Source organism: Erithacus rubecula (genome assembly GCF_903797595.1).
Source record: "Erithacus rubecula genome assembly, chromosome: 4".
In the NCBI taxonomy this organism is placed as follows: domain Eukaryota; kingdom Metazoa; phylum Chordata; class Aves; order Passeriformes; family Muscicapidae; genus Erithacus; species Erithacus rubecula.
Genome location: NC_136686.1, coordinates 5,821,870 through 5,841,140, shown reverse-complemented (window position 1 = coordinate 5,841,140; position 19,271 = coordinate 5,821,870). Strand labels below are relative to the sequence as shown.

At 41.6% G+C, this 19,271-nt stretch overlaps 1 protein-coding gene across 2 annotated transcripts in view; it reads left to right on the top strand.

Moving 5' to 3' along the window:
- The window catches only part of ITPR2 (inositol 1,4,5-trisphosphate receptor type 2), a 237,105-nt gene that overhangs the window by 17,191 nt on the left and 200,643 nt on the right, over window positions 1–19,271 (top strand). For both annotated transcript variants that reach the window (XM_079304200.1, XM_079304199.1), the window contains exons 2-4: window positions 10,331–10,401; window positions 17,458–17,573; window positions 18,687–18,773. In XM_079304200.1, coding sequence (XP_079160326.1) covers window positions 10,331–10,401; window positions 17,458–17,573; window positions 18,687–18,773 — 274 coding nt within the window. The remainder of the gene's footprint in view (window positions 1–10,330; window positions 10,402–17,457; window positions 17,574–18,686; window positions 18,774–19,271) is intronic.

Here is a 19,271-nt window from a genome sequence, read left to right as displayed (position 1 = left end):
GAATCTTTAAAACCCATGGATTCTGTGGGATTTGTAGCATGAGTGTTGATAAGTGGATGTGTGTACAGAAGGATTGCACTTCAAAAGGAAAAATGAAGTGGATATCATTGTTCCACTTATCATATCACCAAGTGCAGGCACTTCTAGAAAACCTGATTTCTTTGTTTCTGTGCCAGTTAATTCTCAGTAAATGTATATAAGTGATAAAAGACTCCAGTTTTCCCAGTATAAAGTGATTATTTGCAGGCGTTTTTCCTCTGTTATGGTGTCAGGATAAGCTGTGTGAAGAGACCTGGGAGCATTTCCTTCAGCTGAAAAGAATGCTGCCAAACTGGAGGGCCTGAAGGTAAAAGGCCAAACTCATTTCTTTGTAACAGAGTTTGTTGTTAAGACACTCCTTAGGAGGTGATGTGACTGGCAGGTGACAGCACAGCCAGAGAGTCAGAAGTCCTTGGTGCTCAGCAGAGTCATTGCTGAGAGCTCAGGTGGAGCAAAAAAAAATCTGTATTAATAAATAAACACCTGCTCTTGTGTGCTCTGGGGTGCTGGATACAATAGTCGGTACTGCTATAGATGGAGTGATTTTTGCCACTAATGCTGTCCCCAGACCCTGTGCAGGGCTGGAGAGGTCCTGGAAGCTCCTTCTGGAGTGTGCAGCCACCCTGGTTAGAATGCTGAGCTCTGCTGAGCAGATGTGGGGTTTGCTGTGCCTCAGAGCCTGGGAAAGTCCTTGGGTGTGTGAGATTGGCTGTTCTGAGTGTAGCCTCCTTGTGGGAGATGCATCCTGCCTGGTGGTCGGTTTGAAAAAGGTCTGAAACAGTTTTGAGGTGTGAACCTGCTTGTTACATCATTTACCCGCTTTAAAATGATGGCTATGAAAAGTTCCCACATATGGAATGTGCTCCTTTTCCACCTTTAACTTCACACCTGCCCACTTGCACAGCAGTGACTGTTTTGCCACCCTGCCTGTGGCTGCTGTGTGGTGACCCTCCTACTTCCCAGCTCCTTCCTCTGTGGTCAGAGCATTCCCGAGCATTTCCTCTTCAGGTTTCTGCCTTGTGCTGCCCCGTGGGACTCTCTTGAGCGAGTGTGTACAGGTCGAGGGTAGGTGTGGCAAAGGGCTCCCAGAGCTGCTCCCAGCAACTGGGAAAGCAGCTGAGAAAATCTGGAACAACTCCCCAAATGATCTCTCCCAGTAGGAAACTGGCTCTTCCCGGTTTTAAAACAACTAAATAAAGTCACTGTGATTTCTTAGCTGGTTTTTGTTTGGGAGGTTGTGTTTTTTTTTTAACTTGCTGCTGAAGAAAGAAAAGGGCAAAGAGAATATGCAAAAATACCTGGCCCAGCTGCAAAAATTTATTGTGGCAAAGTGAAAATAAAAATCATTGAATCCTTTGTTGAGAGGATTGGAGCACATGTGTATGTGGAGTTATCTCTTGTGCACAATTCTCATTGCCACCAGTGAGAGTTGAACACATCAAAGGGTGAGCAGACCTCGTTCAGGGAATTCCTGCCAGCCAAAATCATTATTCCCAGGGACAGAAGTAAAGGCTGAAACCAGCAGCAGCATTTTGGGAGCTGGATTGCATGCTGGCTACAAGTTTCTTGGTGGTTGTGCTGTTCAATCTGAGAGCTGTCTCCTTCTATCTGAAGGCAAAACCAGGCTGCTCCATAATTCCAGAATGCTGCCTAGGCAAGGGGGTGGTCAGGTAAGGTTCATGTTCCTGCTGTAAAGCCCAGGTTTGCACCCAGTGCCAGGACATTGCACATCCCATGGAAAGGAGCTGTGGCTGAGGGAGATCAGGATGTGCTGTGTGAATGTGCTTGGCCTTGAGAACAGCTTCTGGGGCTGCAGAGGGAAGGTGCACTGAAGGAAGGATATGGAAAGTGATGGGTCAGGTGCTGAGTTGCTGCAGAAAAGGGCTGTTTGCCTAATTTCTGTGGAATTACATGTGTTCACACTAGCCTGGGACTTGACCCCATTGTTGGCCCCTGAAATGAGGTGAACCTTTTCTTCATGTGGTGTCCTGACATATAATAGAGTTTGTAACATGGAAGGTTCTGTTATCTGCATGGTCTGAAAAACTGGGGTTTTTTTACTTAAGCAAAAGAAACAAAAAAAACCCAAAAAACCAAGGCATGTAAAGTTTGCCTCTCCTGTATAAAATAAGCACTGCAAAATGTGTAAAATGTCAACATTTTGGTTGAGCAATGTTTTCCACTCACATTTTTACATAGTGGGACATGGGTTGGCCTGCTGGATTATTGCTGTTTGTGTTACAAAATGGAGAAAGAACTTGGATAGTTTTCCAGGATTTACATTCCAGCCTGTGTTTACAGGATTGATATTTTTTTCATGTATATTTGTGTATGTATATATTTTGTATGCATGTGTTTGCCTACATATATATTGTCATTCCAGATGCTAAGGTTCATTATAGGCCTTACATCTGAAGCTGGTTTGTCTGCTTAAACAACAATATTTTTACATTGTGCTATTTCAGCAAAGTCTCCTAATTTTCTTCCTTTGCTTATGCTTCCTTTCTACAGTAAGTGTTGCCATTTTGATGAGTAGGTGTGACTGCCTTCATTATGGAGATAAAGTCACTTTTTGATCACTGGACAGATATTGGTATTTCTCAACAGTATTTTCCTGGGTAAATCTCTCAGTTTTCATTAAATGCTGTTAACAGTGAACAATTCAGCCTTTCTGACTCCTTTTATTAGCACACAGTTCTTCAAAGCAGTCCTTTCAAGTGGCCATTCACAAATATGTGCAAAGCTGAGAAAAACCCTCAAATTCTTCTCTTGTAAACTAAACGTGGAATTTCTTTTGATTTGGATTATTTTCTCTATGGTGCTGACTTAGCTTTGCTGTCTCTGGCTGAATATGTAACTCTGCAAGGAGTTCTGCTTGGATTTGGGAGCAATGAAGCTGTTACTAAGATCTCTTCTCTGAAGTCACTGTGAACCATGAAAGTTTGAACTGCTCAGTCTGATAGGGGCTGGTTAGTGAGCTACATGCCTAAAATTCCCATAAAGATGCAGGATTGCCTCTGACACCCTCATTTTTAGTTTGCAGTAGTCCCAGTGTTGGAGTTTCTGAAGTGTGTTAGGTTGATATATCTAATAATTGATTTACATATTGATATATCTAATAATTCTACTTTATCTGTGCTTTCTTACATTGTGAGAACTGAGTTGCTGTGAGCAAGCAGGGTTCAAGTCATGTGTGTAATCTTGATTTTCTGATTTACTTCTAAGTTTGTGCCAAATCCTGGACTTGTTACAGTGTTTGCATTCCATATATAGTTAGCTGGATTAAGCTGCAGAGGTTAGATTGTAATTAAATCTTGGATGAATGACCCCCAGTGTGAGGTGCTGACACTTCTGCTTCTTTAAACTTCAACCCTCAGTGCACTTCTGGGAAGATGGGATGATGGAGGTGAAATCCTGGCCTCAGAGACATCAGTGAAAATGTCCATTGAAAGGCAGCCAACATCTCACCTAAAAGGAAAATGTTAGTAATGGAAAAATTGTCCTGTCCTCCAAGTGATGTGCATTATTATTGGGTCTGTGTTCTGCAAGCCACTAAAGAAAACCTTCAGAAAGCTTTCCTAATACTCATTTTATAATTTCAAATTTTTTAGCTTTAAAACAAATTTAATCCAAAAGAGGATTTGCCTGTGGAAGTGTTTTCCAGTTAAATGCCTTTAGGCTGTCGCAACATCCTTGTATGATAGACTCTTTTTATATTAAAAAAAAAATAGAAAAGAAACAAAGGAAGAAATCAACCATTTCCTTGGGTTTATGGGAATGCAATTTGTTTACCAAAAGCACTGAGACAGACTGAAGCCAAACCTGCCTGGGAGCAGGGCACCAGTGTTGTAGAGAAGTACAGCAGGACTGGGTGTGCCTGGGGAGGGAGCTGGGTGGGTAGGCTGGCACACCTCCTCCCATTGCCAATTCCCCATGGAATCACAGAATATCCTGAGCTGGAAGGACCCACAAGGATCATTGAGTCCAGCTTCTGGCCTTGCACAGCCTCAAGAATCACACCCTGTGCTTGAGAGCATTGTCCAAACACCTGAGCTCTGTCAGCCTTGGGGACTGTGACCAATTCCCAGTCCCCTTTTTACTGCACAAAATAGGTGTGCTTGACACCACTAAAATGGCTTGATGTATGTTGTATTGATGTGAGGATCTTGAAATACTGAGCAAATGTTGATTTACTTGGCAAAAATCACTGTGTCCAAGCAAAGCTCTGTGCCATTTCTTGGTGCATTAATGGCTTACCTATTATGCAGGCCAAGAAAGTTGCAAAACTGAGATTAAAATCTAAGAACCATGCTTTCTCCTCTGTAACCTCCAAATAACATTTTATTCCTTTGTAATAATTTATTTTAGTTCTGTTCTTATAATTTAAATGAAATTGCACAATGTTTTAAATGTAAATACAGCTATAAAAAAGGACAAACAAATTCTAATGAACAGAGGCTTTTGCAAGCTAAAAGCATGGTTGGATATAACACAATACAATAGAATAACAAAATGACATTCAGGATTTATAGCTGGATTACTTAATTGAGCAGAAAAACTTCTGCTTTTACTCCCCCCCCTTGACATGCAAGCCTGCAGGTACAGTTACAAGAATATAAGAATGCGCTATCAGATAAGGGAAAAACTTTAGGGCTAATTATTTGTGCAGCTATTAGTGTAAATGTGGAGCTGCCTGCTTGTATGGTGGTGTTTTTGTTTCCCAGGATGTTCATGGGATTGTGTTTTCTGCTCTTGTGTCTCCACACCATTTGATAATACAATTCAAAGTGACCCACACATGGTGGGAATGCCTGAGTGCTCCCACACTGTGTTGCTGGGATAAAATACACTCACATCCTTATTTCACACTGAAGATTGGTCATGGTGAAATATGTCTGCTGTCTTAAGCATCTTGAAGAGTTGGGAATGTTTTAGGTGCATAGAATTTTGCTTTTCCAGTGTAACAGTATTTATTAAACAGCACCTTTCAGCCTGTTCTATGCTTTGGTTTGTGGCAATTAAAATTTGTTCTTTTCCAGAAGGAAAACTTCCAGAAAGGAAAGTATAAAGTTCCTAAGGTTTGAGGCAGGCAGGAGCCAGACTTTTTTGTCTCTGTTCTACTATACCTCACTGGTATCAAGTTCTTTAAATGTTATGTTCTGTTCTCCCATTTGTCAAAAGGGCTTTTTAGCATGGAATCTTCCTAAATGGTTCAGAGGTTTAATAGCCCTGCTATAAGTGAAGGAAGAACATTTTTATTTTCTCTGCAAGCTGGGATTAATGTAGGTGACCCTAAAAGATGTGAAAAGATGATGGTGACAAATGTCTTTGGAAAGAGACAGGAAAAAGGACATATTTTATACAGAGTAGCTAAATCATAGAGCTGTAAATCATTGTAAGTGGGACTGGTAGTTAGAAAGGAGTATGAACTCACATTTTGGGAAGGGTGAGGTAGGATGACTGCAGATTTTTGGCAGGAGACCACTTGAAGCACACAAGAAGTGGGCTGACCTAGATGTGTGATAAGAGGCTCAATGAAATGAAAAGTGGGTGGACTTGGAGAAGAACTGGGTGGATCTGATTGTTTTGGCACTTAGGTATTTGATGTTTGATTTCCAGGGCAGCAAAGTTTTAATCACCTATTGTTCGTTATTGGTTGGTTTCTCGGTGGTATGACTCGCACCTCTCTTCCCGAGTGGGTGCTGGGATGTGTGGAGCACAGCAGAGTTTTGTGCAGCACTTTGGGGGGAAAGAAGTGTCCTGGCTGGCAGCAGGAACGTTTCTGTGGAGGAGGTTGTGTGAAGGGATATCTGAGGAGCAAAGCAAGGGAGGCTTTGGGGGCTGCTCCCTTGTTCATGAGGGGATGTTGAGGTTGTGTGGTTTTGGGATGGAACCTCAGCATTCTTTGTGATCAAACATGTTGCTGGGCTCCACTGGAAGTTAAAATATCCAGCTTCTCTTGCTGATGCCTGTCACCAAGTTTGACTCTCTTCCTGCTGCTGCCCAGGCTTTTGTGCTGCTCAAAAAGGCAGTGAAATTTTGATACCACTAAGAGAGTAAATGCTAAGCAACTTGAGTGTCTTAGGGTGTCATTGAAGATATTGCCTCTAGCTTAGTTTATTCAGCTTTTGAAGAGTAAATACTCCATAGATGTATAAATAGTACTGAGTGTGTAATAGACATCAGCAGCTGGGTCTTGTATTTTTTACACACATTTACTTACATACATACATGCAGTTCCATGTATGGGAGAGTCTGTGAGCTCATGTGTTTATTCAGGTATTGTGCTTAATAATACTGGCTATGATTACTGGGTGGAAATCTCTGTTTGTAGGAAGAGACAAAATACACTTCAGGATGGTATTTTTGAAATTCAAGGCACAAAGCAAAGATATATTATGTAGTTGCTTTATTTGACAAGCTAAAAAGCATCTTATGTTATGAAAATGACTTAAAATTCATGAAACCCACCACAATTCCTTTCCTATTGTTTTCTTACATTGGTTTTTGTTCTTTCAGAATGCAACTATATCACAGTAGTAAATCTAAAATAACTCATCACTGGGAACAGTCCTTCTAGGATTACAGCTGTGCAACTATTCCTTGACTCTTGCACTACATCTGCAAGTTCCTAGAAACCTTTGGTGTATTTACTTTTAGCCTGTGTTAGGTAATCAGGGGAACTTGCAGGACACAAAAAGTTATGCAGCATGTATGATTCCTATCTATGAACCCATACACCATTAGACTGTTCTGCCAACATACCTTGCTTATCAGTTATACTGCTGCTGCTCAGTCCTGCTCCTCCTGGGGAAGGGACAGCTTCACTTCCACCAGATGATGAGGGAGAATGAAAGGAGAGGAAGAGAGGTGCAGAACTTCACAGGTTCATGCTTTGACCACTTGACATGGAGCAGAACTTCTGTCCTGTGCAGTGACTGAGCACTGAGCAGATTGTCCAGAGAGGATGTGGAGTGTCATCACTTGGGATATTCCAGAGCTGTCTGGACACAGTCCTGTGCCCTGTGCTCTGGGATGGCCCTGCTGGAGCAGGGACTGGGACCAGCTGCCCCACTGTGGCTCCTTCCACCCTGAGCCATCCTGTGATTCTGTGATGACAATGCAGAGTTGAAACTGCCTTTGCTTTCCCCCCTGCCTCTGTGGAGAGGCACACCTTATCTCCTAGGCATTGCTTTAGGTAGCTCCAATTCTTGTTTGATGAGCCTTTGTACACTGTAGCTATGTACACTTCTGTACACTGTGAGGCCTTAATGGCTTAAACACCTGCTGGTCTGTGAGGCTGCTGCCTGTGGCACTATGATGAGGAGTTCCTGCTCTTGCTTGCCCTGCACTGAGTGGAAAAACTTCCACTGTTTTCAGTGGGAGAATGACTGGGCATTTGTGACAAGCAGTCCCATGAGCTTTGTTGCTTTCAGCCCCTGTTTCTGTAATTAGTGAATACAAAGGGCCATGCGTAAAGTCCAGGGGTGTAATTACTGTTTTGACTTCCCTGATGATTTATCCTAGGCACTACCAATGAACTATACAGCTTAATTGCAGGAGTTACTTGGCGGGATTGTGCAAACCCCAGGTATTTATTGTGTTCAGGGAAGGCATAGCTCAGCTAGAGATCATTTCATACATGTGCAAGGATCTCTTTTGTCATTTGTGTGCTGCCAGTGTATGGAAAACTGAAATGCAACTGTGTTGTATGTGCCAGGTGCTGAATGACAGCAGAGAGCACAAAGCAGTATTGTCTGCAGTCCAGCTGAGGAATTAAACCCCCTGAAGTTTGTTAAAGCTTCTCTGAAGTTACTGTGGTTAAGTGGCTTGAATACTGGCACCATAATTTGGATCAGTGTTTACATAGCTTGCACATTTTATGGTATAATACAATAAATATAATACAATAAATTCTGCCTTTATCTGAAAAACCTGATCTGGTGCACTTTGGCCTCCTATTCAAACCTACAAGCAAGTGATCTTAAAACCTGCTGTGGTGTAGTCTGACAGTCACTGCAGGTGCCCAGGACCTTTTGCAGCCAAGCCTGTTGTTTGGTCTCACACATCTCAAATGGATTTGTTAGCAGGTTACAAAGGTCTTGAATTGCTGCTTGTTTAACGCAGCCAACTCGCAGGTGTCAGTAGCAAACCAGCAGCTGCTTTTGGCTCACTATAAAAGTGGGATTTGAATATTTTGAATTGTGTATCAGAGGAAGTGGTCTGTGTTTGAAGAGCCTCTTCTGTTGCCCTCCACAGAAGTCTTGCATCATGTGCAGCCTGCAGCTCAGCTCTCCCTTTGGTGCTGTAACAAGCAGCTCCAGAGTAAACAAGGAGCTGTTGGACTCCCTGAAGGTCATGCAGCTGGAATACAGGATGAATGGCTTTGTGTGGAAATGCTGGGGATTAAATTGTTAATTTAATAACTGCTAAATAAACAAAGCAATACTTTCCTCAAATTTTTGTCCTGTGTTTTAAGAAACAAAGGTGTGAGAGCTGAGGTGCTGAGCAGGAGGCGATGTGCCTGCTCTGTCATGCCCCTGCCCTTCCACAGGTCAATCCACCTTTCTGTGCTCTGATTTTGTGTCCATAGGATGGGAGTAGCACCAGTTCCTCTTTCCTTTGTTTTCTCTGATGTCCTTGGTTTCTGAATGCTGCCCAACTCTTTTATGGTCCATTATGGCAAATGCTCGATATTAATTGTTGAATGTCTGTTCTCTGCAAGGCCAGTGTTTGAGCACTGCAGCTGGCTGGCTCAGAGACTGCAGGATCTCATTTGTTTTGCTCAGCACCAGCACCTTGTTTTCTATCTGGCTTTTGCTACAGTGACATGCCATGGTGAAAGTTTTGCCTTTCACCCACAGTTGTCATTGTCACAAGGGTGCACAAACTGTCACCAAGGAACCCAGGAGATTCCCTGTGAGTTATGGTTGGCTTTTCAATGTGCCTCCATCCTGACAGTGCTGAAGGTCAAACCTTATGGGTTCCTCCTTAAAAACCTTTGAGGGATTTTGTTGGGAGGGAGAAGTACTCCTTGGCATTAAGATCCTTTGGCAAAGCTTCTGTTAAGGTAGTCCTTTCCAGTCAGCTTTCTGTGACTCCCAGTTTTAGGTGCTGTTTATAGGAAGCTTTGGCCTATTAGAACATGACAGAGTGCAGGATGCCTGCAAGACTCTTCCCAAGTCCTGCTTTCCAAACCTCACCCTGTTCTTGTTAAGCCTGGCCTAACTAGACTATGAGAAACACATCTCCCTAAGGCCCCTTGCTCACTCCTGAAGCTGTTTCTTCAACTCCCCTTCCTCACTGACACCTCATGTTTATATCTAGGTCTGTTATGAGAATGGAACTGCTGAATTCTAAAATTCTTTTTCATTTTTCCTTCTGGGAACTGCAGCCACAGTGGACACTTTGTTGTCTTGCTAGAGGTAGAAAATTCATAGGCTGGGGGATTGGCCTCACTGTGCTCATGGCTGGAGGCAAAGCCTTCACCAACTTGAGTGAAAGCTGAATATATATACTGAGTAACTTGGCTGAAGCCAATTTGTGCTTTTTCTGGCAATTTCCAACAAAAATGCTGCTGAGAATGTTGCTCTTAGTAGCGTGTCCTTAAACATGATTTTCCTGAATAATTGTTTGAAATGGGCAAATTATTTACAGGATGCTTCCTGTAAGGAAGGTGAATTTATGTCTAGGAAGTTCTGAGATAAGTTTAACAATTCATATTTTAAATTTTATTGTTTATTTAACTTCTAAAATATTGCAAGAAATATATTAGATTTGTCAGCTAGATTTTCTGCTTTGGATTAAAGAAATGCTTATTCATTTCAGCACAGGAAAATGTGGTTTTGGGAGTTTTGATCTGAGCTGAACCTTAATTCCACATGCCTCCTCAGAGGAAAAAGATGGGAAATGGGGAAGAAGAAAATCTGACAGCTGCAGAGAAACAAACTGTTTCTGATTGAGGGTTAATGGTTCTGATGAAGGAAAACATAAATTTTGCATGGAACGTCAATGTATGTGGTGTGACAAAAGGGATTTTATCTGGATTTAAATGAAGTGGAATCTGAAACACAGACTATAATTTAATGCCATCTGAGAAATCCTCTCTCTGGAAGGAAAATGAAGACTTTCTTGGTTATGCTTAATAACTGAAGAACAGAGTTTCTAAGGTGTTTTTTGTATTACACTGGAGAAATGTGGAAGCTTTTGGATCTGTGGCAGGCGTGTCTGTGCATTTATTTATAAACATTGATGGCATGTTTTAGTGAGTGTGCTGATTTTTGTTTTCTAGGTTAGTGGATGACCGGTGTGTGGTCCAGCCAGAGGCAGGTGACCTTGCTAATCCTCCAAAGAAGTTCCGAGGTCAGTAACTGGGGATCTTTTCTTTTTAATCACCACCTGATGCACTTCTGACTCCAGTTTCACACTGCTACATGAATGGCAGATTTTGAGAATGAAATACAAAATTTGCAAAGGCATGAGAGGCAGGTGGAAAATATAGGGAAAGGGGCTGAATTTTCCTCTAGTCCAAGAGTTCCTTGCTCTGTTCTATACATTGAAAACTGATCCCCTGCTCTGTGAGAAGCTCTTTTCTCCAGCCCTGCTCTCACTGTAAATGGGAAAAAAACTTGTGAGGTCCAAAACTATTTGAGCTGATGGATTGTTTATTTTTTTTTTTATTATTATAAGATACAATTTGAAGGAGTACCCCCAAATATTTTGTCAGCTTTTTGTTTTGTTTTTGCTTAAAACTGTGTCTGATTCTTTTCAACTTGACCTTGTAGATCTGGATAATTCTGCTGTTCTGCTTATTGGAAAAAAATAACAGTGCACTGACAACATGTAGTTTTTACTTCTTGACTGCTAAAAAAATACTCTTAACTGTGCTAGAGCAGAGCCTTGCTAGCCTGACCCAGGCTTCTTTTGGTTTAAAAGGGCTTGGATTCACACTGGTTCTGAGATAAAGAGAGTATGACTTGCCTGATTTAGAGCAAGGGAAATGTTTTTCAAGGCTGTTTGTATCTATTTTCAATGATCTTTGAGGTCCCTTTCAACCCAAACCATTCTATGATTTTCAGGGGTTGCACTGACATGCTTAACCTTAGTATTTTATTTGCAGTGTTTATGTATATGCTCCTGTTGCAAAAAAATAAAGCATTTAAAACATCATAAGAGTGAAATTCTGCTTTCCCAGACAGTTCAAGACTTTTTTTCCATTATATATTCAGAAAACATCAGCAGTTGGTTCCAGTTCCAGCTGTGAGCATTCAGCACACTGGCAGATACTGGAAACTGAGAAAATGAGGATGCACACTTAGAAACTAACAGTAATAAATTTCAGCTGCTTGTGTGACTGAATAACTTTAAAGCAGAGCTGTAGGTGGCATCCAGTGTGACTTTCAGGCTACTTAAGAGTGATTTCACCCTCTTGCTGCCTGCAAGTACATGTGCAACTCACAATTTCCAGGTTGCATAAAATATCAAATGGGGATTCTGTGGAAAATAATTCTGTCACTGGACTACCCTGTTGTGTTTCTAAAGTTGAGCATATCCAGGTTTCTAGATGAGACCAAGGTCACTGGGAAAGACTTGTGATAGGAAAATTGAATATACCCAAATACCTACAAATGCACCTAAGGATCTCAACAGAGCTTAAAAGACAACTGTAATTTTTTCACTGTCTAGTGTTTGAGGGCTTGATTTTATAACTTCATTACATTAGAGTTCTTTCCATGCAGCTCCATGCTGTTAATTTCTAACTTCAAAAGGCAAAGACAGAAATAATTGATAGGTTTCTGTGTTTATGATTTGGACACTTTGATGCAGGGTGGAAGCTGATAGAACTCCCAGCACTAATGATTTGCCATCAGTGGTGGCAGCACATGTGGAGCAGATGTCAGAGGGGAATGGGACACTGACAAATGTACAGCTGTTTTCTGCTGCTGTGGAAACCAAGGGCTGTACTCCTGAGTTACATCCCAGCTTCTGCAGGGGAATGGTTTCCATTAGTTGTGGACAGTTTTGGCTCTGTCCCTTGTTGTAACCTCTGTCTGTTGCTTGCATAACACATCCCTTTATCTCCAGTTGCCTCTGCTCCCTCTTTTCCACAGCATCAAACTTTTCCTTTCCTCAGATCCTCTTCTTTTTGGGGAATCCCTCTTCTCCCTCTCCTCCCCTGCCCCAAAACTTTTTAGTAGCTACTCTCCTCCTCCCTGATGCTGCTTAGCTCACTTTGCAGTCTTTCATCCAGTCACTTCTTAGATTTCTCTAGTTTATAGCACCATAGCTTAATTTTGGGACTGCTGACATGGTGGTAGCATGCAAATTTGGGTGAGCTGCAGCACAGAATGATTTGGATTGGAAAGAACCTTAAAGCCCATCTCATTCCAGCCTCTTGCCATGGGCAGGGACACCTTCCACTATCCCAGGTTGCTCAGAGCTCCATCCAGCCTGGCTTGGAACACTACCAGGTATCCAGGGGCAGCCACAGCTGCTCTGGGAAACCTGTGCCAGGGCCTCACCACCCTCACAGGAACAATTTCTTCCCTCTACTCAATCTGAATCGACCCTTTTTCAGCTTGAAACCATTTCCCCTTCTCCTGTCACTCCATGCCCTTTTAGAAAGTCCTCCATTCAGCTTTCTTGTAAGCCCCCTGAAGATACTGAAAGGTGCTATAAGGTCTCTAAAACCTGTAGGACAAACTAAATTAGTGAAAAGTAAATGTCATATTAATTTATGGAACCCACCCTCTCTGACAGCATGGCTATAGTGTTAGGGGCATTGAATATGATTTTCTTGCTGCTTCAAGTATCCAGAATCAATGTGTGTTCAGGGGGATGGCTGCAGGAAAGATAAACTGATCATTTGGATGTTTTCTCCTTTGTCCTTTAAGTCAAATTCTAAGTGTGAAAATATCAGGAGCTTTGCTGAGAGCCCAGCAGAAACTTGCTGTCTGATTTAGATTTAGTGCCTTGAACCATGTAGGTGTCTCTACCATGAGAGCAACCAAAACCACATCTCTGCCCTGCTTTGCTAAATTTCTTATCTCTGCTCAGAGCCCTGAGGCAAAAGAGTTGCTAAATATTATTCTATTAACCAAGAATCTAAGCAAAATCCATATTTTTCTCCCCCAAGAATCTTCTGGGAAATAGCTTTCAATTAAAGCAGCAAAGTTAACAAACCAAACAAAAACTGCTTTAAGTAGGTTCTTGACATGAAAGGAAGACTTAGGCATGAATGATTAATTGAATGATTAGACATAAGCAACTGAAAATAGCATCTAAGAGCAGGATGAGTAGGGCCTCTTCACTAATAGGAACTGTCTGTATGGTTTACAATGTTTTTATCACTGATAGCTGAACTGGCGTTGATTTGAGGTTAGAGCACGACCTGGGAGTCAAAGAAGTATGAGAAAAACATGTTTCTGACAAGATGTTTAGATTTCAAGGACTGACTCTGAAAATTAATATCAGAGAGGACTGTGTTTGCTCTTTTTTGGTAATATTTTATCAGCCCTTTCCCCAGTGGGAGGGACAAAAAAGAAAAATTGTGGTTTTGAACTGCTTATATCTCCCCTACAGGGTTCACTCAGAGATCAAATCAAGGTACTGAGCAGTTGGCTTGAACTGAAAGGCTATGTAAAGACATGTCTCAAAATAGCAGTTTCATTTCTGTTATGTGTTTACTTTCTTTTTTTTTTTTGAGTGGGTGGTTTCTATTCTGGTTGTTTCAGAATGTCCTGCAGCATGGAGTGTTGTTAAGCTAAGGGAAGATGTGGTTGCTTCTCATTTTGTGTCCATATGAAGAAGCTCAGTCACTCTGGGATGAACCTGTGGCTTTGTGTTCTCCAGGGTGCACATCCAAATTTGCATCAGTGCAGAGGAGGATGGAATTAGGTTCCACATATGTTTCCTGAAGCTGGTGTAAAAACCCCACAAAAAAAAAATATTGCATTGCAGTGGAATAGAAGGGACTGATCAAACCAGGTGCTGTATTTCTTAATTTCATTGAAGCTGGTGAGATCCAGGGCACTGAATGTGGGGATGGAAATGCTTACTGTGCTGCAGGGCTGGGTTCACAGAGACTGGGAAGAACAGTGTGTGTGCCAGGAGTCCTGTACCTCTGAAGAAAAGTCACATCATGAGCACACAACTGCAGGTTTCCTTAGTCTGGGACCCTAAACACACTTCAGCTGGATGCTCCTATCTCCAGTGGGAAACACCTTCAGCTTCCAAGGTGTAAAATATCACAGATGAGAGTTGCTGGTCAGATTTAGCAGCTCTGGAAAAGGAGCATGAGTCTCTGTCCTTTTTCAGATGTAAAATGACCTAAGTTTTTAAACTGGTCTAAACTTTCTTACTTGTATTCCTTTATTTTCTTGAGGCTTCTGCAGTGAAAGTGATACTTATGCTCCTAAATACCCTTCTTTGCCTTTCAGGTTTTAGTCTGATCTAAGGTTTTTGTGACATTGTTCTTTGGTATTCTCTCCCTTCCATTACATTCCTCTGCACTCTCTCCTTTCCTCCTCCCACCCTTTCCTCTTCCGTTGGCCATTTTTCTTTTTACTTGACTTCTGCATTATTTGGTTTTCTCCTTCTATTTTCTTCTTGTTTCCCCCAGTTCCATAATTGCTTTATTTTGTTTCTCAGACTCTTGATAGCTTTTTTTTGTTGTCCTGCCTAGGACTTTTTTTGCCCTGTTCCTCTCTCCCTCAATTTTTTTCATTTCCACATTAGCTCTTTTTAAGCTTTCTGTCTACTTTTTTTCCCCAAAACAAATAGATTTGTACACACTGTGATTTTATAGCTCTGTCATTTCCACTTAGTAATTTCTCTGGTTTTAGTAAAGCCATATGATAATTTCTTTATTTCTGCAAGCCGAAGAAATCTTCTATGATTGTCAAGAGTTGAATTTCTAGCACTTAAAAAAAAAAAAAAACTCCAAGAGAGGGCAGGGAGAGAAAGCATCTGACATATATTGTTCTAGACCATCTTTATCCAATATCAAGAAACATTTAAAGGGCCTAATAATTTCCTTTTCAGACTTCCTGAGTGAAGGTGCTATTTGCTTACCTTTGATATTCCCTCCTTAATTAGTCCTCAGGAAGAGAAACATTTATGTAAAACTCCATAAATGGATTGGGACCTAGGACTATCTGGGAATGTCTGGAGAAGTCAGAAGAGACATTCTGTCTCATGAGTGGGTTGCTAGACTGACCTCCAGGAGGGAATGGCTTTTTGATCTGCTGTGTGGTAGAAAGTTGCTTTATAATCTTATGCTTCAGCTTCTCTTTTTTTCCTGTTTATTTGAACTGTAGCATCTCTAGGGCAGGCACTGTTCCACCCCCTTGCAATGTTTAGGATCATGCAGCTTGAATTTACATAGTGTTGTTATTCTAATAAAATAAATGGGGAAAAAAAATCCCTGGAGAAAAACTACGAGATGACCTGGTTTCAGTGCATCTGGAGTCCTAAAAAGTAAAATAAAATAGGAAAAAATCTTGTGTAGGAACAAATAATACCTTTTTTTTTTTTTTAGTCTATAAATTGAGGGAAATACAATTGAAGTAATAGTGATTTGGAAAAGGTCCTCTGCAGAGTGCACTGTGCTCTGAGACACTGCAGGAGGATGGGAAGCACTGTGTTTACTCAAAGTAGCAGGATGTGTGGGGAGTAGCTGAGAAATGAAGACTGGTCCTATAAAAAGAAGGTATTGTTACTTTAGAGAAATAAATGTTTCATGAAGCCTTCTGAAGAAGGCATGTTAATTATAGATTGTGACAGAAAATAATAGCAGACTTTTATGAGCTGAAATCCTGATACTCAGGTAAAATATCCTATAATATACAGTACAATTTAATGGGGTTTTTTTCACCTTCTTGTTTTCCAGAATATTATAAAAATCACCTGGGGATTGTGTACTCTAGGTTGTGTGATGTAATTGCCATTATAAATGTGAGAGCAAACACCTTTGCAGAGTGGCTGGGTTTGCTTTGATAAGGATTTGTAGGATTGTTTCCTTGGAACAGCAACTCAGGGCTGCAAGGTGGGGGCAAATCCTGGAGCACTTTGGGTCAGTGCCATGGAAAGTTCTGCCCCTGGGGGCAGTTTTGTATGGACAAGCTTTGCTGCTTGAGCGGGGCTGGCTCAGCCCTCAGCCAATGCTTGGCCATCTGTGCCAGTGAAATGTGCAGGGCTCATAACTGGGGACAGACCTTCCTTTGACATCCACAGCTCAGCTGGGGAAGAGTTTCACCCTGCTGCACCCAGGCACTCCTGGGTGTCCTTACTACTCCCACAGCAGAGCTCTTCCCTCCTCTTGCCTGTTAATTCAGGTGGCGTGAGAAAGGTCAGTTAGCAGCGTTTGCTCCATGAAATGTCTGTCAAGTCTTGCTGCTTTTAGAGCAGCTGATGATTGTGACCGTGCAAGACTAGATGTTGTTTATCATTCTAAAAGCAATTGGCTTTGGATGAATCACGAGCCTCTATTTCCAGTTTATAACACTGCCACTGGACAAAAAACAACAAAAAGCCAAACCAAAAACTCTCCAGTCAGGGAATTTCACAAAATTCAGTTTATTGCCAAGTAACATTAACTTTGAATTATTGATTACAGTAGTGGGAAATAAAGAACAATTGAACAAGCATTTAAGGAAGAGCCCCTTGGCTTCATTCCAGATGTCTCTTCCTTTTCCTGATCTACAGCCCCCTCACTCCACATGGGGAGGTGGTAGGGATGGGATGAGGGTTAGTGTGTTGAGATTCTCTTTCCTTTGCTGCTCCTCATTTCTTACTCAGCATCTCAGCATTGGCTGCAGTCTCCTCTTTCTCCTTCTTGTGCTCTTCCCACCCTACTCAGGTGGCTCCTCTCTCCTCACCTGCTTTTTTCCTGGTCTGTGGTGATATTCAGCTTGTGTCTCTGATTAAAAAACCCCAACAGTAAAAATAGCTCAGTGAAGGCACAGAGACCCAAGCTCTGTGTGAACCTGCCTGGTGGCTGGCACTGCTGAATTCCTCTGCCACCCTTGGACTCAGCAGTGCCAGGAGGAGCAGGGCAAGCCAGGTGTGTGGCATACAGACAGCAGGACCATTATTCAAGGTTTCACTTGCCTTCAAACAGTGCATCTGTGATGTTGGGGTGCTCATAAATCAGCAGGCAGACATGGCAGGATCACAGCCTGGGGCTCTTACAGAGGTTGCACGAAGTGGGAACCTGTGAGGCTCTAAAGGCTTTATGCTCAGCTCTGGTGTTGTGCCACCCTGTGTCTGGTATCATTGCCACCAAGCTGACTTGATGGCTATGTTTAAACACTGGTATCTGGACATTTCAGGACAAAAAGACCTAACCAAAGCATACTTACAAATGAAGGAAATGTCTTTCACCATGACTTAGGAGTATTTCTTTCAATCTTTCCCCAGACTGCCTTTTCAAGGTGTGTCCTATGAACAGATATTCAGCCCAGAAGCAGTACTGGAAAGCCAAGCAAGCCAAACAAGGAAACCATACTGAAGCAGCACTGCTGAAGAAACTTCAAGTAAGAGACATCTGTATTTGTAATCTTATCTCAATCTGCAGGCTGTAGAATTACAATAGCACCAGAAAGAATAATAACAAGTGCCTTGGGAACCACTGTGATAGGTATTATTATGCCACCATAGCAACTCTATATTCTCTTTAGCTCTCCAGCCTCCTGACTGGCATTTATAACCCCTGGCCTGGTGTTTATCTCACATTGGACTGGGGGTTTTGCCTTTGCTGTAAGCAAGGTAGTGCTTTCAGAAGCTTTATAAGGTAAAAATGGAGTTGTTAAAATCAGGATGGAGCTCTGGTTTAAATAATGCTGGAAATCTTTACCAGGAATTACGCAGAAGAGTGGACAAAGGGATGTCCTCAATGCTTTAGTCAGAAAATTCCTCAAAATTGTGTTTGTCCTTGCCTTCAGTCTAGGTGATTCATTTGTGATCCCTTTTGCAGATTCTATTTTGCCTCAAATACAGTATGGATGGGGTCATTAATCTGTTTCTGAAAAACAGCTGGCCTGATGTTATAACTGAATGCATGAGACTAAGTGAAAACAAGGTCCTGTCAGACCTGGACAGTTTTATGGGCAGTGGAGAGGTCACCAGTGCTTCCAGTTAAAAACAGCAAGGAAAGCACATGGTGTGTGGCCAGTTACACAGCAGTTAGTGCTGGCAGCTGAGAATTTGCTCTGTGGCTGTGTTTGACCCAGTCTATTCTGTTTAATCTTAATTGTTGCCAATTGTGACCTACTGTTTTTGTTTTGTTGTAGAGTCTGTGTGTTTCTGTACAATTAAACCCCAACAAGTAAAAGGAGTGGTGATAGTGAGGAGCAAATCATGGGGCCTTTATTATCTTCTACAGGATGAAATAAAGCACCTGGAATTGCTTTTTGGGCTTGAAAATTTTTAAAATAGCATGTATCTCAGACATGACCCATAAATTGTGACAGAGTCCCTATTTTGGGTAGTAAAAAAAAAAAAATCAAAATCAGCATCAAGGTGCTAATATTTCCAGTGCAGCAATGCTTGTAGGTTGCAGGATTTAAATATGATGCCATTCCCTTTTTGCACTGTGTGTTTCAGGTACTTCTTTTGTAGGGTCTAAAGAAATAATCATTCTCTTGCAGCATGCAGCAGAACTGGAACAGAAGCAGAATGAAAGTGAAAACAGAAAGCTGTTGGGTGAAATTGTAAAATACAGCAACGTCATCCAGGTAAACCTATTGAAATACAGCTGCCTTCTCAGTGTTGGAAAGGAAACAGTTGTTTCCTTTCAAGGTTACAGTGAAAATGAAACTAACTACCTGCTGTAATCTGGATTGTCAAGGGTCAGGTAAACAGAACTTGGTGAAGTTTACAATATTGTGCTTTTCTGCCTGTTTCAAAGCCTACCAGGAGTGCTGCGTGTTCCTGTTTAAATAATATGTCATAATAAAAATTCTTTGTGTATTTCTTGGTGCTGCAGTTTAGAATCTGAATGTAAATATGTGTCTTTTATCTTCAAGACTTATTTCAAAATCATGCTAGAGAGGTGCTGTGCAGCTCCTTTTAAATCATTGAAGTAATCTGTATTTCATGACATATAAATGAGAGGAGCTACGTTTTTAAGTGCAGTACAACTTTTCTGCAGTTGGATGTAATTCATGAAAGGAAGACTGCAATGGACTCTTGCTCTGCTATAAAATTGATCCCTGACACATTTCTCTCAATCA